Below are 21,973 nucleotides of genomic sequence, written 5' to 3'. Positions count from 1 at the left end.
TCCCGGCACTCCAACACTGCCAATAATACAGGTGAAGCCAACCTGAGGCTGCTGAGTTGATCTGGAGGCGCGCCGCTGCTCACCTACTGCCCGCATCGCCGCCTGCCCACGGCTTTATAAGTTCCCTCTCCCTCCCCCCTCCGTCAACGCTTCCCCTTCTCCTTTCTTTCCATCCATCTTCAACTCAGCTTCCATCACACTTCGTCTCCGCCAGTCGTGACTTTATCACTCTAACAATTCCACCTTCTCAAAACCAAACCTCTTCAACCCAAATCAATCAAAATGACTGGCGGTAAATCTGGTGGCAAGGCCTCCGGCTCCAAGAATGCTCAATCGTAAGTCTTCCAGCGCATCATCTCTCCAGTCTTTGTGCATTGTCGCATCTGGTTTGACGCGTCTTGCGCGTCGGCTGCCTGCGATGGCGCCTTTCACCTGCTGTACCACTTATGCAAAGACAAGTACTAACTGGCGCAACCTACAGCCGATCCTCCAAGGCGGGTCTCGCATTCCCTGTCGGTCGTGTCCATCGTCTCTTGAGAAAGGGCAACTACGCTCAGCGTGTCGGTGCTGGTGCCCCGGTCTACCTGGCGGCTGTCCTTGAATACCTGGCGGCTGAAATCCTCGAGTTGGCTGGCAACGCCGCTCGTGACAACAAGAAGACCCGTATCATCCCTCGTCATCTCCAGCTTGCCATCCGCAACGATGAGGAATTGAACAAGCTTCTCGGACACGTCACAATCGCCCAGGGTGGTGTTCTACCCAACATTCACCAGAGTACGTTCATCCACATCCTTGATTATACAATTCTTCCACTAACATTCCTTCCAGACCTGCTGCCAAAGAAGACCGCGAAGGGCAAGAACCCCAGCCAAGAGCTATAAGCTTGTTTTGCTGTTTCTGGCTTGGTTTTCAAAGGGAGTTTCATGACACATGTGATCACACGGGGTTCTGGGGTTGGGTCGGCCAGGTCAATGGGCCTTTTCAGAGTTTGCTTTCACGGTTAAGGGCTGTACATTATGTCCATGCATGCCTATTATCATCATGATCATGGATAGGAATGCGGCAGGGGCATGAGAAATGCAAATGGCAGAGCAAACTGCTTTGCAATGGAACGGGTTCATTAGAGTTGACAATTCAATGATCCAAATCTGGCAAATCGTCTCTTCTGTTTCTCTAATTCTGGTTTTTGTCGTGTCTCCCTCCGGTCTGATCCAGACTGATGGCTGCGGGAACTGCTAACGCGTCGGGATGGTGCTTGCATCCTTGGTTAGAACCGTATTGCCAGTCACAACCATGTCACCCGGCGATTGAGTCAGAAGATGCTGGAGTCTAGGAAAAACGCCGTAGGTGCTGCTACCTGACGAGAGCTGCGGGTAGCCACTTCAGAGTAAAGTTGTAGATCTTGTATCAAGACGGCTGAAAGCTTATCACCGAGACAACCCCGAGCCTTACACCATCTGCTTAAAGACGCCTACGGAATACCACACAACATGCCGGCAACGTTCAGCTTGCAAGAGTGAATTCAAGGCAAGTTTGATTGTGTCAAGCTTTCTCTTCCGCTCGCAGTCCGTTGCCTCGAACTAAATCAAGCGCTTATGATAAACATATGTACAATGCAAAAATGGCATCACAGAACCCTCATAATCTCTTCACGAACTCTCTCGACGGCGCGGGAAGATCTGGAGCTGGGAGGTTCCTCTCGTATTTCGAACCTAGCGACAAGTCAGTCCGTTGCTGGCCGGGCATCATTTGGAACATATCCATACCTCCAGGGGCCGTTGGTGGTCGGTACGGGTCGGGATGTTTCCATTTGGTCAGCAGTTTCTCTGTTTCATTGAACAAGATCTGCGTGGTTAAGCTGTTAGAGGTCCATTCCTTCAGAGCAGACAGATTGCGATATGTGATGCTGAACATACTCTCTGTTGTCTGGGATCTTTCACGTTTCTGTTCGCGTCAAAGAGGGACCGGATATACACCGCTTGACCGCGCCATAGATTCCGCTGGACAGCCCAGTCGAGGGCGAGCTTGAGCGACCGCCGGTAGAGAGAGCTATCGCACGACATCAGCAGTGAAAAGGTCAACGGTTGACACAGGCTATATGGTGCATACCGGACAGCCTTCACATGAGGGTTTATGGTTGCCATCCTCAACAACGCAGGCGCTCACGGGCGCTCAAGGACCTTGTTACAGATTTCCTCCTCTCGACGATCGTTTGGTGTCTCCCGTAGAACGGCACTTGACCTTCGCTGGTCCTTTGAATGTCGGTTGTTGCGGTCGTCAAACACTAACTCTCATCGCATCTGTATGTAATTCGGGCACGTCGATTGGAAGTGCAATCCGATTAGCAGCTTTAGGCTTGGCAGGGAAGCTCTACGGTGACGCTTTCGAGCGGATCAAATAGGGACGGGACACTCTGCCTTGACGCTGAATGGGTGCTACGACAACCCTGTACCACGACCAACAGCCAGTCAAGTGCTGCGCGACTTTCAGGTTCGGCTCCTGCAGTGTCTGTCGTATGCCCAGCCCCGGTTGTCAGAGCTCTTGACTCCCTCTGAAGCTCCCCCATCTATTCCGACGATCCCTGGATACAACTTTTCAATATCCGACGTGCTTGTCTCTTCTCTTATTCCTCCTTCCCTTGTTGTTTCAGTTGGCGGAGTGTCCGCCTCGTATGCCGCTTCAATAAGCTCTTCGCTCTGTGGAGCATCAACTGTCTCTCGTTGTAGCACGGCCGACAAGGCAACTCTAATATCATGGCTTCTCTTCGACTTCGCCGGACGCCAGCGTTGGGCTCTGTCCTCGCAACGCCGAGGTGCAGTCAGTCACTGCGTGTTCGCACATTCAGTGCTCTGAGATCCAGCTCTACGCCTCGTCGAACCAGCCTTCTGAGCTCCCGTTCCTCGACCCTACCTGCATATGCCTCCTTCTCCCGAAACCAGCAGTTCAGCACGTCCCCGGTGCAGTACGCCGAAATAGTCGTCAAGGTGCCTCAGATGGCCGAGTCCATCTCAGAAGGGACTTTGAGTACGTTCACAAAGCAAGTGGGAGATTACGTCGAGCAGGATGAAGAAATTGCCTCGATTGAAACAGACAAGATTGATGTTGCGGTCAATGCTCCTGAGGCTGGTACGATAAAAGAGCTCTTGGTCGGCGAGGGCGACACTGTGACCGTCGGACAAGACATTGCAAAGATTGAGCCTGGCGAGGGCGGTGGCGGTGGAGCCAAAGAAGCGAAGCAAGAGCCCAAGGAACCCGCTTCGAAAGACCAACCCACCAGCTCAGATCCGGAGCCTAAGAAGGAGGAACCTAAGGAGGAGAAGAAAGAAGAGGCGCCTCCGCCTCCGCCGAAGGAGGAAAAGCCCGCGCCTCCTAAGGAAGAGAAGAAGCCTGCTCCGCCAAAGGAACAAAAGAAGCCGGCCGCAGAGGAGCCGAAGGGGATCACGTCGCCGTTCGGCCCAGGTACCAGGAATGAGAATAGAGTAGGGAAACGTACCCCCGACCCAGTGTTCAGCGTGACTAACTCTTGACAGGTGAAAATGAACCGCATGCGTTTGAGGATCGCAGAGCGTCTTAAGCAATCACAAAACACTGCCGCATCGTTGACAACCTTCAACGAGGTGGACATGTCGAACATCATGGAGTTCCGCAAGAGATACAAGGAAGAGGTCTTGAAGAAGACCGGAGTCAAACTTGGCTTTATGAGTGCGTTCTCAAAAGCCGCCATCCTTGCAATGAAGGACATCCCTGCCGTCAATGCATCCATTGAGGGTCCCGGAGGTGGCGACACCATTGTGTACCGTGACTACGTGGATATCAGTGTTGCAGTTGCCACACCCAAAGGCCTGGTAACTCCAGTGGTCCGAAATGCGGAAAGCTTAGATATGATCGACATCGAGAAGAGCATCGCAGAGCTGGGCAAGAAGGTATCTTTCTTTCCCTCTTGATACGGACCTTGATCGTTTTATCTGACTTGGGGACTAGGCACGAGATGGAAAGCTCACTATTGAAGACATGGCTGGAGGGACCTTCACCATCAGCAACGGTGGTGTCTTCGGCTCCATGATGGGCACTCCAATCATCAACCTTCCCCAGACTGCTGTCCTTGGCCTTCACGCCATCAAGGAAAGAGCTGTGGTTGTTGACGGTAAAATTGAGATCAGACCTGTATGTTGGACATGTTCACCACAAGTTTCTTTCCAGGGGACTGACGTGTGACAGATGATGTACCTTGCACTAACCTACGACCATCGAATGTTGGATGGTCGGGAAGCCGTCACTTTCTTGGTGAAAATCAAGGTAAGTCCACAGCTAAAGGTCCTTCTGTGTGGATTGCTCTAACAGATTTCACAGGAATACATAGAAGACCCAAGAAAGATGCTGATTGCTTGATTTGTTGGCGGTCCAAAACTTCTTTGTGACGGAATAGCATGCCGTGTTGGTTGTACAGAAGCCAGAATCCTTCGACTTTCTCTGCATCTGAGAGCGGATACTGGCATGGGACGCATGATCTTGTCGTGCACAATCCAAATTACATGAACACACATTTCTGATTGATCCACTGCTTCCGGACTGCATCTGATAACTGTTTTTCCGTCCATTTAACCTCACAGCAGAGATACAAATACATCCGGTGAATATATAAGCGTCTTTCGGGGAATCGGCTCCTGTGCCTTGAGAACCGGAAAGTCATTGACAGCTAACACCTTACACCAGGTCAGCACTGGGCACTGGAGAATTCACTACGATTCATGCACTCTGTTGTCATATTCCACGCATCGAACTACGTATGATTGTTGTCCGGAAAGCCATCGCGCAAGTGTATCCAGGAGCTACATGACGGTGCCGGGTGCCGGGTGCCGGTGCCGGTGCCGGTGATACGAACTGACAGTCCGAGTTGTAAACTCCTCGGCAGCAATAGTGGACAGTTTCGGTCCGGTTCCTGGATGATATTAATGAATCCGCTGGAGTGGATGGGAATGTAGATGTCGGTGACGGTCACCCTGGCGACGATGTTGGTAGTGTAATGTTCATGCTGGATGCCTTCACGTTTAAAGTGCTTGTAAGCTTGCCTCTTGTGAAGGTTAGAGTTGATGGGTTAATGAGTCGCGTGGGCTGGGCAACTACTAGTTTGATAGGCGTAGGGACCGTTTACGTGTATGGGTTGAGTGTGTATGGAGGGATGGTTCTCAGGCCCCATGTGATGGTTTGTTTCCTTGTCCATGTCTGGGTCTGTTGGACGTTGGAGTATTGATATGGCAGCAGCAGCAGTAGTGGTTGTCGTGCCCTTTAAGTTGTTGACAATCGGATATCTATTGGCGTTGCATACATAAAAGTATATACAGTAAGTATTCTATAATTATATTCGCTTCGCTCCACAGAGACTATTGCAACCACTTACAACGCCCAGGTACCCAACGTAGGTAGGCATCTATCTAACAGGTGCTGTCGAGCCTCCTGATGAACGTATATTACACCGTCTAGTCGACGAGGGCTATCGAATGAATACCTACCTAGTCATGACTATCCGACGATATTCAGAATGTATATTGTCTACGTTGACATAGCGGGAAGTTTCAAGTCACATCCATGGGCAGAGTACGTCAAAAAGTCACATCCAGCTTCAACCACATACATACAACACTTACCTATGCATACAGACAGTCCTTAACTACTCTATATGGCATGGCATGCCATACCTACCTGAGGTACCTGAGATACCTTAGGTATCGAGAAGCCTAGGTACTTATTATACAGCTATTGCCAATTAATGGTGGTATCGACAAAGCTCTGCATTGGAATCTATATGATGTTTCGATGAGACCGATCCCACGTTCTTGCATACTACCTAGGGATCTCAGATGGCCTTGCTGGACCCCTAGCTGGGTGTCGCCTCGCCGAGTCCAGTTCGAATTCGAGCCAAACACAGCGTGGTATGTCTTGAAACGTCTGTTCCCGAGCATCTTTTCAGACAGAACACTTGTTCAGCTTCTTCGACTTGTCTTGCCGACCTGGTTCCTGGCGAGGTCGAGCGTCCAGTCTCCAGGCTCAGAGCAAATTCAGGTTCAAGCATCGGCCTAACTGGAATTTCAAGGCCTGAAATAAGCATCAAATCCACCTTATCAAGAGATGGGAAACCCACAACAGAATATTCTGATACTCCCCATCCCCTGAACACGAACGGGGAGGGGCGTACGGACGAATATATCAATGCGCCAACACAATATTGATACAATACTTACACTCGCCTTTCCAGCAGGGGTTGAGGGGTTGTTCATCTCGCGACGAGTGAGTCGGTGTCTCGTCTCCTCCCTGCCTCGATGCTCCCTCGAGCTGGAGACAATCACAATTAGATCCCTTAGGTATCCCTGTTTCGAGTCATTGTTAGTTGAAAAAGGGATCGTGGGCTTCATTCTCATGTTGACTCATCTGATGATATATACCTGTGTGCCTGATATACATCCGTGACTCGCCAGGCTGGAAGATAGATCCAGATCCGTACCAGAGTAGTCAGTACTGCCTGCCTCATGACAATGATGCCCAAGACCAACTTGAACAGGACACACGGCCACAAACAAACTTCAGACGAGGCTGGCCGTGTCAGCTCGAGACGGGACAACCTCTTCCAGGCAGGAAACACAGTAGCAGACTCGGAGAGCAATATCAAAACACCAGAAATCACTCCGTACCTCGCATGCTGACATGCCGGATTGTTGCTTGAGTAAAGATAACTTGGGCCTCGGGAAAGCAATGGTTTTGTCAAAGGATCTGATGTACAGCTCGTAAAATGTAATGTAGCATGATGCACTTGTCGTTCCCCATCTCAGCTTCCCCTTTGTGTCTCTCTGTCTTCCACAATATCCCAACACTACAGGCCAGAAGAGGCAACGATGTATCCCAACCGTGCCCTTCTCCAGATGAGGCTGTGGAATTTCTTTGTTGCCAACACGGATCCAATGGTCACCCTCATTCGAATCCGCTCGGCTCCTCTTCCCCCATATCTCCTGCTCCGCAAGACAACAACCCACTAAACGTGCCAATCACTCTTCTCTGTACACAGCCCAGCCATCATTTTCACCGAACCACGCTCTTGCGAGACCGGCTCCGCTCTCTGTCGGCTGGCTGAAAGCGACCTGCTGGGGTTCGATTTCCATTCCATAGATGAATTGACTCATGACACATTCCAAGAGATTGTTGGCAATACCCTTGTGACGGAATGCCCGGCTAGTCCAGATGCGACTGACTCCAACCACGGCCGGGTAAGTTTCCTCGGAGATGGTGATACTGGACGAGGCAAAAGACGCCGTCGGGCTGGCAACCGGAGTCGGGATTTGCGGCTTCGGCGGATTCTCGGCCACTTGTTCGTGACTTGTCTCGGTGGCCGCAGGCGTTGCAGGACCGGCCGGTTGAACATGGTCGTTCAAGGGAATAGTTTCACTGGTCGCGGTTTCGCCTGGCAGGACTCGGTGTGCCTTGGTGATGCGCTCGGCGAGGCAAATGCCCACGCACTTGTCATCCACTATGTGCAAGAAAGCCTTGTATCGGTCACACTTGCGGGTTTGAGGGTCATCTTCTCTTTCACCTTCGAGAGCGCGTTGGCTCCAAAGTTCCTCCTCTTTGATGTCGACGCTTCCAAGCTCCTTGTTGACGATCTCCAGAACCTTTTGGACCGCTCGTCGGCCGGGTATGGCGATTTTCCGGTCCACAACCACGACACTACCGGGTATGTGGGGCACTTGGTAGCACCAACGCATTGCCGACTTAAGGAATGGTTTTCCCATTTCGATTCCGGAGCTGTGTCGGTTGTGATACATGTTGTGGAGTTGCGTGTCTTCGGGCAGTGAAGGCGTGTACGACATCTGACATTGAGGGCATGTTGTCGGCACGAGTGGTTGACCGAGGTCGAGGATGGTCTGAATAAGATGCTGTTTGGGTGCGGCCGGCTTGGAGGCCTGTGTCGATTGTCGCGGCGTTTGATCGAGATTGTGGACATTCGACGCGTCGTTGGTCGGAGGCTGCGCGCCTTGACCACGTGCACTCGAGTTGAGAATCTCGGAGAGCGGCTCAGAGTCCAGACGCGTGTTTGCGGCACTGTCCGGACCAGTCGACGGCCCTACGCGTTTCCGCTTCGCGCTCTTCTCTTTCTTTTCCTTTTCCTTTTTGGCCTTGTCGAGGAACGAGAACGTGGGTTTCCGTGCCTTGATGTTGGGCGGAGTGAGTTGTAGTTCTGGCGGAGGGGAGGATGGCGGAGTGATTGTGCTAGAACCTAAATCGTCCTCTTGTGATTCTGCAGAAAAGATGGTGCTATTCTTCCGCGAAGGCGACGAAGACAACGCCGCCACACTCGTTTCGCGAATGGCGCGTTCGAGACTGTCTTCCATGTCGACATCGTTCATGGTATTCTCATTGGCACCTGCAGCACAGGAAGAGGAATGCGCGTTCCAGGCATCGTTCAGGCGTTGGCGCTTTGGGGCGCGATAGTCTTCGCCATCCCAGGCGCGTCGAACATTGCGGCTGTAAGTACGCATGAAGAGACCCCTGACACAATGAGATATTAGCCAGTTCAATTGCAGGGGTGTTGAAGACAGGTCGCAGGCCGCATAGGAAGGGGGAACCACGTACCCTTTGTAACTATTGGTGACGGTGTAAGGATACACGACCGATGGCATCGTCGCGTCGTTGAAGACAAGTTGATAGTTGGGATTTGAGGTAAACACACGTCTGTAGCAGAGGAATGTAGAGCGGGTTAAGTTATGAAGCGTGCAGATGCAGTGTTTGGAATCCGGTGGAACGCGTCGTGGGTTGGGTTGAAGTTAGTTGAGGAGCAACTTTTTGGTTAGCGGGAGGCGGCGACGGTTTCGGGCTGACGATGCGGGCCGGGGGGCAGCAGGCAGGGAGGATTGTTGTGTGCAGCGGCGTGATTGTAACCGCAGTGGCTGTTTAGGATGGCTGCAGGTGTAAGATAATAGTGGTGCAGTGGTGAGAGTGAAGAAAGCTTGGGCTCCAAGGGGCCGCTTCCCAGTTCGAATTGGGCAACAATGGCGAGTTTAGGGGCGTGCAAAGGCGGCCGGCCGGTAGCAGGCTGGGGGCTGAATAACTGGGCACTGGGCACTAGGCACTAGGCACCCGGACGCTGGAGTGATCTGGCTGCACACCACCGGGGCACCGCCAACCCGCGATTGCAACTTGTGCCGAGGGGCGCCGCAGCTAAAGAAGCCGTGTGTGATCTCTCACTGGCAGCTTCACCTGCAGCTTCGACTTTCGGCGCCGCGAGCTGCGTTGTGCTTCAACTTCCCCTGTCAGTGCTCGCCTGTTCTCCCAAAACCGGACAGACTCTGTCTGCAGGTGTTTCTGGGGTACTAGTACCGGTGAGGCGAACCGGGATGATGGAACCGAAGGCGTAAAGGGGAGAAATAAGCCGTTGAGATCTTGGGTCGTTTGACAGGCACTGCAGAACACAGGAGACGACTCTGCACTGTGTGCAGCACCTGTTGAAGAAGTTGATATTTGTTCGAGAGACACTCTGGATGGAACAAGGGATGACGATATGTTATGTTCTTGTATGATCAATGACGGCGTCCGAGATGGGAACAAAGACCTTGTGGTGGATCGGGTGACAATATCTTGGTTGATCGCCTGAATAGTTGACAGAGATGATCAGCTTGAACTGGAGACGAGTGATGATATGTATCCGTTCGTGGTATAAGAGATAGGTGAGGCGGGAATGAGATGAGATGGGATGTCCCTGTGCTTCCCGAATCTTCAGGATTCCTCACGAGAGCCTTCTATAGTACCAAAGGCATCTATCTAAGATCCGCCCAGTTAGGCGTAGGCACTGCCTCCTGTAGCCTAAGGCTCCCAGGGCTCTGTTTTGGTCCTTTTCTGGAGTGACCTTCAAGTTTGCCTGCGCTAAACGGAGCACGTTGACTTCTGATGCTCTCGCCTTTGTTCTCAGTGCCCACTACTACCGCCCACAAGGCACTGACCATAACCCGGCCATCCTGCTGTCTCTCAGACACGCAATGCCTCGTGTAGGCCTTCCTTGCTCCATTCATCCTTGACCAGATCAGGGGTCTAGGCCTTCCAATCGAATGGCCCGGTGCTGACACCTAAAGTCGCTCATACCCAATCCCGGCCAATCTCTGGCCCCTTGATTTGATCCATTTGCAGGCATTGCGAATCACGGGAAGCATGGGTATCTGTCGCAGAGTCGAAGGATCCTCTTGCCCGCCCCTTAAAAGAAAGACGGCAGCAGGAAAGGCGAGCTCGCCACCTGTGCTTCCTGCTCAAGCACCGATCATCTAATACTCGCTCTGAGTTAGTGTCAGACTGGGGATCGAGATCACGATTGCGGACCAATCCCTCCCTTCCTCGCCCGTGAGGACCCGACTAACCTAGCCCACCCACTCGTCCACCAATACCGAGAGTCCTCCCGAGGGAAGCTCCGTGCTGGTAAATGCTTCCAGAGTACGCCGTGCAGTGTCCGAGAACGAGCTGGATGAAGATGGAGTTGAAGCATCACTAGGTAGGTACGGGTGAGAGATTGAGTGAAGGTTATGCCAGGCCAGCGTCCCGTATCTGGCCATTTTGTCATCTCATCCACCGAGACGTCCAACGACGCTTGTCTCTCCCCGCTGTTCTGACTTCAATGGCCGACTATCAGGCTGATCTCCTCTCAAGTCGGATACGAGGTCTACAGGAGAGCAGGGACAACACATGCGCCAGCAACCAAACAATCCTGCAGTGTGCAACATACACGAAACCATCGAGCGTGTAGCACAGGGCCTAAAGCAACCAATAGCACATCAGAGATTCATACCCCCAATGAACCTGGTGCCACGTCACCTCAGTCATAGGTCGGCTGTGAAGTGGCCGGAGATCTTGGGATGATGGAAGCCGCAGCGTTAAGGCAGCATGGACCGCAGGAAGCGTCTGCCTTGAACAGGACGAGTCGCAACAGGATCAAGAAGCTGGTTGCATCTACCTAGGTAAGCGCACCACGCTGGCAATCGCTGGCCCCCATGCACATTTCAGAGACATGCATTTAGAGGACAGTGTCGACCATCCATGATTCCAGTTTCCATGAAGTCATGAAATGGGGTTTATCTCCAAGGAGCAGATCACAGACCTGGAGTTGAAGCGGCTGACATGCCACAAGCTTTGTCAAATACTTCAGCATTGGAAATAGTGCGCGTCTTCTGCTTGGGATTTGCTTCTTCTGACAATGTCGACATCTCTCATCACAGCTGGACTCGGACCATCCAGGCTCACTCGTCAATGTGTGAACACAAACCGAGGGTTTTCGTCCCCCATTTCCGCAATTGCTTCTTCTGTCTTTCCGACCATCCTCTCATCCTCCTTTCCAGCCTGGCGCTTCTTGTTTCGAGCTATGAAATACACCGACATACCCGCGTAGATCACCGCGGCCATTGCAACCATGGCGAGGGATACAGCGTGGCCTCGAATGTATCTAGGCGCGTCGGTGGTCTTGTAGAGCTATCATGCTCGTCAGCACAAAGGCATGAAAGGTCAGAAGCTTGTCAGAGGGTTCCTGTACTCACAAATGGCGCCGAGATACCGGCAGCGTTACCGACAGTGAGCTGGATACCTGACGCGGTGGTGCGCTTGCCATACCGCGGAAGGTCTGCGGCAGGTCAGCCCGTTTTGATGGTACAGACTGATCAAAGATGAAATGCTGCTCACTTGACGGTAACCATGCTAGTGGAATTCCCACGGCAACATAAAGACCCATGGAAACCAAGAAACAAGCGAAAAAGTGGACGCCCGCGCTGACAGGAGTCATGAGGATGATATATCCGATTATGCTGACGAAGGCAAAGGTCACTGCTGCAAGGGCACGGCGCTGGAATCTGTCCGAGAGCCGAGCTACGACAAGGTATGTGATAGCACCGAGGGCGTAGCATGGAACTGTAAGTGCCTGCGTTTGCGCTGTTGACCATTTGCCCAATCCCTTGATGATGGTAGGAAGAAAGGTTGAGTAACCATAAAGCATAGTATCAACCCCAAACTGGTGGACGGTCAGAGCAAGCGGAACTTGGCTGATGTTGTACGGCCAACTTACCTGGCCAACAGCGAACATCCAAATCCTCCAGTCCTTGAATGCCTTGATTACATCTTCCTTGTGCAACAGATCAGCGGATGAGGTGTGGCCTACCTGGCGACGTTTTCGGATCAACATCAACTCCTTTTCCCCGTTGGTGAGGTAATACGCTGTCTCTGGGTCGTCGGCGAGCCAGAAGTAGACCGCGATTCCCAGTACAAAGCTGGGAAGGCCTTCAATGATCATGATCCAACGCCATCCCTTTTGTCCGTCGACACCATCCATGAAACCAATACCATAGGCAAGCAGACCGCCGACACTGCCGGCCAGTGCAGCTGACACGAACAGGTACCCTACGCGGAGAGCAAGTTCTTTCTTGGTGTAGAACAGCGTGAGATAGATTGTCATTCCTTGAAAGGATCAGATATTCAGGGTCAGACAGCGAGGAGAAGCCCACATCATCCGCGTACCTGGGAAGAGGCCTGCTTCGACGGCTCCGAGAAGGAGACGGCAAACAATCAATCCCCCATAGTTTTGCACCAGGCCTGTCAACGTTGCTATGATGCCCCAGCTGGTGGTTATGAAGGCCATCCACCGAGAAGGCCGTAACTTCTTGAGAACAAGGTTGCTGGGTGTCTCTGCGAGTACATATGTTACGAACAACAAGCTCACCGCCGTCTGATACTGCGATCCATGCAGACCCAGATCCTCTTCCATGCCGTACAGCCTCGCGTTGCCGATATTGACCCGGTCGAGAAACGAGAATAAATATAGCAACATGGTGGGAGGGATTATGTAGAGGTCGAGCTTGCGAACCAGGCGAGCTTCAGCGGCATAATCGATCGTTGGCGAAGTCTCGCCGTCCTCAAGGGAGGCCGGAACGATGTGGGAAGAGGACGGCTCTTCATGCTGTCTCTCGCCGCCCTTCTCGTCGATGTCGTCGACCGACATCACAGCTCGCCGAGTGGGACTCGAATCATTTCTGGTGGCCATGGGGCGCACAATGTGACCGAATATCAAGCCAGAGACTGCACCGGATTACGATGATGGTTTGATGCGTAAGTTGTACTGCAATACTCAATGAAGCGCGGCCGCACGATCAAAGTTGTCGAGAGTTGGTATCATCTGAAACTCGACACTCTCCAGAGGACCTCAATTGGAAGATATCATGATGGGGCTGGACTGATAGCAGCTCATCGACAGCCAGGAGGAGTGGTGGAAGAAAGAGAAGGGCGACAATCTCATGTCAGCTCATCCACTCTCCTTCAGCAGATAAATGCATACCGTCTTGGGTGGTAGCACATACAGTGTAATGCTACAGTCCAGCAGCCGGCCGACTGGCTGATTCTCGCAAAGCCAAGTAACGTGGAGAATCAAGCTCGCACTGTTACGGTATACACTCAACCCAGATGACGCTGGCCCAGAATTGTGGCCGTCAAACGCGAAGTGGGTGTGTAAGGTAGGTAGGGATTGATTACAGTGGTGGATTCCAGTTCCCCAGAACAACAGGTGATCGACCGCGGGGGGAGGCCAATGACCTGGCCTAGGAGGCACTTGGGGCGTAAGGGCGTTGAAGATATGGGGAAGATAGGACCATGGCGGCGAGGTTATGGAGTGTCAGAGCATCGGATAAGATGACCTTTGTTTTAGGTAGCTATACTACCTACGTACTGTACTTAGGTACCTGGTAGAGAAGCTTAGATCCCTAAGGCATGCCTCCCTAGCCCAGCACTACCGACCTAAATACCTGGGAGGCAGGCCTAAGGAGCCTTAAAGCCTCCTTAACCCTCAGTCCTAAGGTATCTGATAAACACCTAGGGCCGTAGGTGAAACATGCGTCATGCTGCAGGCTGCGCCTCGTCTGCGGAATCAGCACTATGATTATTTTGGGCGATTCGGACTGCATCAATCGCGTCCATTGCATCCATCCATCCACCGAATTCACCTCCAGCCGATATACATGTTAGGCTCCCAGGTTTTGTTGACTCTGTTTCCGCCTAACTGCACATCTTGAACACGTTAAGTATTGGCGACGGTGGCCCCCTTTCCTAGCAAATGCCGGCAACCTCATCAATTTGAAGCTCAGTTTGCTGCTCTCATGCTGATTCTACCGCGTTGACATTTTGATGTGTTTCCTGCGCCCTGGCCCTCACGCCCACGCTGCTGCGTCTTCTTGGCCATCAACATCAATCTCGACGTGACACATGAGTGCACCCATCGAAGCTCGGTCGATATCTTCCCTCAGCACTCTCCTCGCCAACCCTCCCCAATACCCACGAAATCCCACCCATCAAGTCCATGACTCCCTCGTCCTCTACATTGTTCGGGTGCCGGGCAGCCAAGGTGAGATAGACGTGAGAAAGATGCCCAAGAGATGGACACACATTAAGTCTGGTAGATGTTTTCCTCACCCCGCTCAAGCCGCCTACCAAGACCTCCATAAGCATTGACGCCGTCCAATCGAGTCTCTATTTCCTTCATGTGGAAAGACCTGAAGATGGAGAGCTGCGCCAGTCTATCGAGGCCACCAAGGCAGCTGAAAGTCGCAACAATGAGAACATCCCCATTCAGAGAAAGCCTCTTCCTCCTGCACCTCATGCGAACTACCCTTCCTCCCAGCGGCCTGACACTCCACCCAAGAGCTATCCCTACCATCAGCCCCCTCTGGCCGGCTCCCAGACGGCGACTCAAGCTGACCGCTATGCTGCCAGAGGCAGTCACCTGAGGCTGCGCACCTCGGAGCCAATGAATCAACTAGGTATCCCACGCAAGCCGGTTGGGGCACGCCCCCTGCCGGCGCGGCCAAATGCTGACCCATCCTCCAGCATGACAGACCAACAGAGCGGTGAATCCCAAAGCCCACTTGACAACGAGCATCCAAAATTCAGACTGGCCCGGAAGCCGATTCAATCGGCGTCACCAACCGATGCGTGTCAGCATACTCGTGCAGACCGTCGCTCTGCATATTGCGACGGTTACAGTCCACAGCCACCGGGCCAGGAGAGCGGTGTCCCTGCTTCTAGTCCAACCGAAGCGGAACTCGGTGCATCCCCTGACACCCTACGTATCACCTTGATTCGTAGAGACCCGTCCTCTGGCAGCCAGTGGAACGTGGGAAGCATACTCTATCGAGGAGCGGTGGCACGGGATTCACCCTTGAAGAGTTTCGAGATCGAACTTACCTCTCCAGGATATGTCAAGTTTGCCCAGCTGGAAGGCAGCTCAGGCAATGGCTTACATAGGCGAGTGGCCTACATGCTGCTCCCTAACACTGAAGGCTCGCCTGCGACAAGGCAGCGAAGCAACTCTTCTGAATTGTTCCTTACGGGCAATAGTGCTTCGAGCAAGCGACCGCGTCAAGCCTATTCATTCATGTCACCATGGCAGGGAATGTGCTCTTTCAGCAATGGATTGGACGGCAAAAGCATACGATGTCGGCATATGCTGCCATCTGCTAATCCGTCCATGGCCGCGATGCCAGCTGACGTTGCAGAACTGCGCTTCAATCTGCCATGGTCAATTCTTCGCCTCAAAGAGCCCAACAGAAAGGACAAAGACATTTCAGAAAGGTCGCCCGATGCATCGACATCCCAGCCCGCCGCTGCCTCGAACAGGGAACACTGGAGACGGAGTTTCCAAGCGCTGACCCACAAGGCGCGGGTACAACTTTCCCAACTCGAAGACGGCAACGATATCCAGCGTAGACTACACAGAGAAGATCCAGCTGCGTCTCACAGGTTGGCTAGGGAAGATCGCATGGATCTGGCTCTCGGCCAAGAGAGGGCTGGAGGTGGTTTCAAGGGTCAAAGTGCCAAGTTGGGCAAGCTGATCATCGACGATGAGGGATTGAAGATGTGTGATCTGGTTGTGGCCGCGAGTATGGGAGTTTGGTGGCAGCATTATGCCGGGGACACGTCGCTATGAGCACCATCGTCACCATTAGCTTTGTTGTTTGGGCATGGAGTCTGAGCCTATATAATCATCCGATAGCCGGGTAAGAGTACAATTCCTCTGGGGGAAATAAACTCGTTGTATCCTGGAGAAGATTGATACATGCTGCAGGCTTACGCTCTCCTCTCATCTGCTCTCAACCAAGTTCCAGGTGCAGGCCCCAGGCGCCTCTAGGCTGACCTGTCAATGTCCAGTCTCCCTTCGTAGATCCAGCTAGAAGAAAACAAAGAGATACAGGCGTCCTGATAGACCGTTCACCTGCTCAGACCTTATTCCCAACAGCAGCCATCTCCACCTGCATTTCACCGGCCTTGTCTTCCGCTTCCATCACAGCCTCCTCGACGGCCAGCGTAGTCTCATCCACGAGCACGACTTTATCGCCGAACGCAGCGGCGATTTCTTCGAGGGACTTTTGCTTCGTTTCCCTATACGTGGCGGACAGACAGAGTGTGTTAGCCAAACATTGAACACCGTGGTACAGCAATGACATCAAAGAATGGTTGATCAAGCGAAATGCAATGAAGAATGTCACTACCACCATTCTACACCGAACAGGTGGATAGATGATGGGTAGAAAAGATGGATGGCAGGACGAGAAGGAGAGATGGGATAGATAGACAAGCCAGCCAGCCTAACTTCTCGACGTTTCTTCTTCTTTTTCTTCGTCTTCTTCTTTTTCTTCGTCTTCTTCTTTTTCTTCGTCTTCTTCTTTTTCTTTCCAACGTCCCGAAGGGTTAGGGTGTTTGTTTGACTTAACTTACGGGAAATAAAAATACGCAATGACCAAGAAGAAAATCGAACATCCCACAAAGACGTAGTAATAGCTTTCATGGATGTTGGCGAACGCGCTGGGCCCGGCTTCGGTGACTATCCAAGTACAACACGTTAGCATTGGCCGGTAACTTAGTTACCTTCACATAAAACATTGATGTCTTGACCGGGAAGGGGACTTTTCACTCTGGGATTCAGATCCCAGAAAGACACGAGTCGATTGAGATATCGTCTCGGACACTTCCTTCATTTTCCTTCCCGATGAGAGGATAAGTGGGAAACTCCACCCCCCGGTGTATGCATGGTCTTGATAACGGAATGTAGCATGCAGTGACAGTGAAAGAGTGCAACAGTAACACTTACTAGCAACATTGACGATAAAGTGTGATGCCGCTGCGAGACCCATGACTTTAGACCGCAGAGCGATAGGGAGGACTTCGGCGCCGTAGAGCCATGTTGTGCTGTTAAGCATGCCGTCTACAAATCAAGAAGAGTAGGGTTGTCAGCATATGTTCATGACCAGAGGCTCCGTGGTGCTCAAAAGTATCCTGGCAAGACGGGGAAAAGAGGACCAGAAGAAGAGTATATTAACTCTTCCAAGGTCCAGACATGATAGTATTAGGGAATTGAGGTTAGGAAAGACTCTAAACTCACAATATGTCACGACGAAGAGATAGATGCCCAAGACAGCGAAGCCTTTGCCGACTTTGTTGTCGGTGTTCTGGAATTTGCGCTGCATGACGGCCGCGTAGATCTCGATGATGATGATGCCGGTCAAGCCGGTGAGCATCATTCTGTGACAAAATGGAATGTCAGCGTTCGCTTTCAGAGACATTTCTCCAACTGGACGCGAAGTTGGACTTTGATGGCTCTTGCCAGAAAGGAGAAAAAAATGCCTGATGCACGCAAATCAGCCGGCTGGGTGTCGGGTAGAAACATACTTGCGACGACCCCACTGGTCAGCGAGGAATCTGGTGGTGAGGACATTCGAAGTGAATGCAATGGTGCCGTAGATGGCGGCGAGGATGAGGATCATGTGGCTGCTGATTCCGAGAGATTTGAACAGGATTGCTGTGCAGGTGCACAAACGCGTTAGAATTAGAGATATGGAGTGGTTGAGCCACCATCCTGGCAAACTGTGGACCTACTTTGATAGTACTACAGATAGAACTGGTCAGTCAAGGTTCGTCGAGCGGTGCGGAAATTGTCAACGATAGATTGAAAGTTGAAACGAGGGTTCGCTTACCTGAATGACATTTACACCCGTCAGGCTGGTCATGGTCTGGACTGCGACAGATCTAGCAGGAAGAGGAGAATCAGTAGTGCAACAGCATGGAAAAGTAAGTTGTAAGATCGGAAGGATGAAACATACACCAGCGCACGATGTCTAAAGAGCTTGAACACCTCTTTCAGCGACTTGATCTCCCGCTGCATTTCGAATTCGATCTGGCTCCGCATGTGGATGAATTCCTCATGCACCTGGGGCCCGTCGAGGTCGCGCCGCACCCTCATGAACTGACGACGAGCCTCATCGATCTTGCCGCTGCGGACCAACTGTCGAGGAGAGTGGGGCATGAAGGTCACCAGACCGATGAACATGATGATACCCCAGGGGATCTGGATGCCGAGAGGCAGTCGCCATTGCGTGGGCCCGTAGGGGGCATACGAACACGCAGCACCCACCCAATTCGAGGCCATTGTGCCTAGGGAAATGCCGCAGCCTGAAACGCCGCCAACGAGGCCACGATTGTGAGGAGCAGAGATCTCGCTGAGGTAGATGGGAACCGTGGCAACCATGCCACTGGATTTTGGTCAGCTTATGCAAGGTGTGAAGCGTTACAGAGGAGAGTCTGGACAGACCCAACAGCATAGCCGGCGAGCACTCGACCAGCAAGAAACATGCCGATATTCTGAGCGGCGGTCTGGATGACGGTTCCTGCCGTGACGATGATACACATCAGCTGCATGAAGCGTAGGCGACCGAGTTTGTCGCCGATTATTGTTTGGGTCAATGCTCCGCCAGCCTCGCCGGCAATATAGACGGCGACAACCTGTGTTTCGATGTAAGCGATTGGAACATGAAACGCTGACATAACATCGGAGCCCGTCGTACTGCGCCGGTCAAGCCCTTTGAGGGCTTGTTCATATAGTCAATCCAGCTTTGGTGGGCGATCGCTAGAGTCTGATCAGTATATACCGTATAAGAGACTCCTTCGGGCTTCTCACTGGTGGTTGCGATGCCGGTATCAAACCCCTGGTCGTCAGCCTTGTCAGTATGGCTGCACCCTCGTTTCTGGCAGAAGAAGTCCTTACGAATAGAAACGTGCCGATGGCAGCAAAGAAGGCTACACCCAGGGTATACCATGCTGTGCCCGCCATTGTGACTGAGAGGCTCGTCTGGAAGAGCTAGTCTCCGATTTGGATGTCAAGGGAGTCGTAAAGGATGGAAAAGGACGTAAACTAGACAAGAAGGAACAGAGCAACTGCATGAGATCCCAGGAGTATCATATAGAGGCTGGCGACTGGCAACAACATAGCACGCGTTGAGCTACCATCGGTCGATCGCCGAAGGGCTGGTTCACCCCCCGGATTTCGTTCATTGAATGTATAGAAAGCATGGAGAGAGCGGGGGACTCACCGATGCCCCCACGGGCTCGGGACAACGAACGGCGACGTCAGGTGGGCACCCCTGGATTGGGAGGTTCCGTAGCCATCGATGAACGCTTTTGCGAAGCCGGTGCAAAAGCAATTGATAGGGAAACCAGAAACCAGAAACCATCTCACCAATCGCCTATCACGGGGTGACCAGGGGACAGGCTGTGGGACCGTCTTCTCCATGATCCAGGTCAGACGATACTCTAGCGGCAGAAGCCAGCACCTTGCAGTGGTGTAGAAACTGGAGCCTTCAGTTGTCTCTCCAATCTGATATCCCGTCAAGCTGGGGATGATGTCTGGAGGTGTGGGGGAATCGAGACGACTGAGACTACAGACCGGGGTGAAGCTGGAGAACTTTCACTACCTATGTTCTACTGGTCGTCAGTACTAGCTCGCTGGGTACATTGCTAGAATGCTGGGATTATCCGCTAGTCTCTATCCAGCCACTAGTGGCTGCAGCTATCAAGAGTGATTGGTTGAAATAAGACTAGCTGCTGTAAGTAGACACTAGATAATAAGCTCCGCTCCCTCGTGCCAAGCCTTGCCATCTCGGTGCAGCTCTGACCGGCCGGAGGAGGGTTTCATATCAGGGCGGAATGAAGTGATGGACAGGCTACACACTCGCTGCTTACCAGCACAGAGCGGAAACAGCTGGATAAGCTTGCACAGGTGCTCTCAACTATGCGGCCGGCGGCGAAGACCGAGGACAAGGCGTCGGCTATTGAAGGCGAAAAGTTGGCAGGCTTTCATTTACCATCGTGTGATTACCTGTACTTTGTGTTCTGGACTACCTCATGTATGGTATCAATTCCACATATTCGGGCGATATTTCCTTATCTTCATCATGCCTTGCTTTTTCAGACCTCAGTTCCTTTTTGTGTTGAACCAGCGGGTATACCAATGTACCCGTTTTGTCTGACCAGATTGTTGAAAGACTCTGGCGACAAATGCTGCTAGAAATAAGCACGCAGATATGCACACGCCCAACCCAAAACCTTACCCTACAGAATCACGCATACCGGAGCTCATCCATCATGGCTCACCCCAGATTTCATCTGCGATTTCTCGCACCAGAGCCAATTTGGCCCTCTGATCCTCGTCGGACAGCGGGTACCCCGTCTCGTGGGTGCTGAAGCCGCACTGCGGGCTGATGCCGATCCTCTTCAAGGCCTCCTCTCGAGTCTGGTTGGACCCTTCGGCGACAAATTCGGCAGCCTTGTAGATCCGCTTCTTCATCTCCTCCTTATCCTCCAGTTCCCGCAATTTGGTGCTGATACAGCCGATGATGACGTTTTTGTCCTTGGGCAGGTATTTCAGGGGCTCAAAGCCTCCTGCTCGTTCGGTATCATATTCGAGATAAAAGGTGTTGACGTTGAGGTTTTCAAACAGTTTCTTCGCGATGATGTCGTAGGCTCCCTCGGCGAAATGGCGCCCGCCGATGAAGTTGCCTCTGCACAAGTGCACTCCCGTATGCATGTCGGCAGGGCACTTGGAGATCGAGTCGTTGTACAGGGCGATATAGGCGTCCAGAAGATCATCCGCGCTGCCGATGTTGTCGGAGTCCTGGTCCCAGCCATTGCGGAAATCCTTGGAGCAGAAGTCTGGGGTCGAGTGTGTCAGTTGTCAACCTCGGTTATTGTGTCAAGAAAATGGCAGTCTTTGGAGCACTTACAGGCGAGACCTGGGTCGTCGAACTGGACGTTGCGGAGTCCTGCTTCGTACAGGACCTCCAACTCCTTCTGGTATGCTTTGGCGACGTCCTTGAAGTATTCGGCATCGTCCTTGTATGCCTCTGGTGTATAAGCGCGACCTTGCTTGTACCTCATGTGGAACCACTTTACCACGGGGAAAAGGTCAGTTTTAAGATCCTCATATCTTGCGTGGAACTGGCGACCCCAGAACCTCCGCCACAGACTTGACTTACCGCCGGTGTAATCATGGTAAGCTTGATGTTGCCCCATTCTTCTTTGGGGACAGCTGCCTGAACCAGACGCAATTCATGCAGATTCGACTCGGTTCCCTTGTGCTGAATCTTTCCTCCGGCAATCACGGAGTCGCCGGGCATGACCTTACTGCCCTTCTCGATCAGACTGACCACATCAGGATGGTACAGTCGAAACATGCTGGCTTCGGCATCCTGTAGACGAGTGGTCCCTTCGAGCTCATCCCAGAACAGACCCCAGAAACGTGTGCGGTTGTATTCTCCGCTCGTCACTCCTTTAAACCCTAGGTCAAGCTGAGTCTTGACAATCTGGGCAACTGCTTCTCTCTCCACTTCAGGAAGGCCGGCTTCTTCAGGCGACAAGTTCTGCTCTCTGATGGTTGTTCGGACGTCCAACAGCCGCTGTGGCCGGAGTAGAGACCCCATGTGCTCCGCCCTGAAGGGCGGTTGCTGATGCAGCTTGGAGTCCGCCATGTTGGATAACTTGAATGTGGCAAGTAGTACGTAGTGGTCTCTTTACTCTCTTTACCTGGACGGAAGCAGTATCAATTGATCGACAAGGAGACAATAAATATAAATAATATAAAAACAACCGC

General features: G+C 52.3%; 8 protein-coding genes across 8 annotated transcripts; 3 read left to right on the top strand and 5 right to left on the bottom strand.

The window, feature by feature from the left end:
- Positions 1–446: 446 nt before the first annotated feature.
- Positions 447–881, top strand: A1O1_00671 (histone H2A; the record flags this gene model as incomplete). Its single annotated transcript, XM_007721588.1, has 2 exons — positions 447–774; positions 829–881. The coding sequence occupies 2 exons, from the start codon at positions 447–449 to the stop codon at positions 879–881; spliced, it is 381 nt and encodes a 126-aa protein (XP_007719778.1).
- Positions 882–1,638: 757 nt separating this feature from the next.
- Positions 1,639–2,063, bottom strand: A1O1_00670 (NADH dehydrogenase (ubiquinone) 1 beta subcomplex 9; the record flags this gene model as incomplete). The annotated part of the gene is made up of 3 exons (XM_007721587.1): positions 1,639–1,712; positions 1,767–1,845; positions 1,917–2,063. 3 exons carry the CDS (start codon positions 2,061–2,063, stop codon positions 1,639–1,641), a joined length of 300 nt encoding a protein of 99 aa, XP_007719777.1.
- A 690-nt stretch (positions 2,064–2,753) lies between these two features.
- Positions 2,754–4,389, top strand: A1O1_00669 (dihydrolipoyllysine-residue succinyltransferase, E2 component; the record flags this gene model as incomplete). Its single annotated transcript, XM_007721586.1, has 5 exons — positions 2,754–3,479; positions 3,531–3,923; positions 3,982–4,164; positions 4,219–4,296; positions 4,351–4,389. 5 exons carry the CDS (start codon positions 2,754–2,756, stop codon positions 4,387–4,389), a joined length of 1,419 nt encoding a protein of 472 aa, XP_007719776.1.
- A 2,648-nt stretch (positions 4,390–7,037) lies between these two features.
- Positions 7,038–8,666, bottom strand: A1O1_00668 (uncharacterized protein; the record flags this gene model as incomplete). Its single annotated transcript, XM_007721585.1, has 2 exons — positions 7,038–8,535; positions 8,620–8,666. The coding sequence occupies 2 exons, from the start codon at positions 8,664–8,666 to the stop codon at positions 7,038–7,040; spliced, it is 1,545 nt and encodes a 514-aa protein (XP_007719775.1).
- A 2,605-nt stretch (positions 8,667–11,271) lies between these two features.
- On the bottom strand, positions 11,272–13,009 carry A1O1_00667 (uncharacterized protein; the record flags this gene model as incomplete). The annotated part of the gene is made up of 5 exons (XM_007721584.1): positions 11,272–11,493; positions 11,559–11,641; positions 11,701–12,025; positions 12,080–12,468; positions 12,529–13,009. 5 exons carry the CDS (start codon positions 13,007–13,009, stop codon positions 11,272–11,274), a joined length of 1,500 nt encoding a protein of 499 aa, XP_007719774.1.
- Positions 13,010–14,262: 1,253 nt separating this feature from the next.
- Positions 14,263–15,982, top strand: A1O1_00666 (uncharacterized protein; the record flags this gene model as incomplete). Its single annotated transcript, XM_007721583.1, has 2 exons — positions 14,263–14,401; positions 14,457–15,982. The coding sequence occupies 2 exons, from the start codon at positions 14,263–14,265 to the stop codon at positions 15,980–15,982; spliced, it is 1,665 nt and encodes a 554-aa protein (XP_007719773.1).
- Positions 15,983–16,271: 289 nt separating this feature from the next.
- Positions 16,272–19,159, bottom strand: A1O1_00665 (uncharacterized protein; the record flags this gene model as incomplete). Its single annotated transcript, XM_007721582.1, has 12 exons — positions 16,272–16,434; positions 16,771–16,876; positions 17,144–17,257; positions 17,435–17,574; positions 17,722–17,851; positions 17,929–17,938; positions 18,027–18,078; positions 18,153–18,581; positions 18,641–18,831; positions 18,894–18,955; positions 19,007–19,034; positions 19,094–19,159. The coding sequence occupies 12 exons, from the start codon at positions 19,157–19,159 to the stop codon at positions 16,272–16,274; spliced, it is 1,491 nt and encodes a 496-aa protein (XP_007719772.1).
- A 1,308-nt stretch (positions 19,160–20,467) lies between these two features.
- Positions 20,468–21,851, bottom strand: A1O1_00664 (uncharacterized protein; the record flags this gene model as incomplete). Its single annotated transcript, XM_007721581.1, has 3 exons — positions 20,468–21,036; positions 21,108–21,270; positions 21,360–21,851. The coding sequence occupies 3 exons, from the start codon at positions 21,849–21,851 to the stop codon at positions 20,468–20,470; spliced, it is 1,224 nt and encodes a 407-aa protein (XP_007719771.1).
- Positions 21,852–21,973: the final 122 nt, after the last annotated feature.

This window comes from Capronia coronata (assembly GCF_000585585.1).
Source record: "Capronia coronata CBS 617.96 chromosome Unknown acBCG-supercont1.1, whole genome shotgun sequence".
NCBI classification, from domain to species: domain Eukaryota; kingdom Fungi; phylum Ascomycota; class Eurotiomycetes; order Chaetothyriales; family Herpotrichiellaceae; genus Capronia; species Capronia coronata.
Note: the sequence above shows the minus strand (reverse complement) of the source record. Positions and strands in the feature narration are given on the sequence as shown.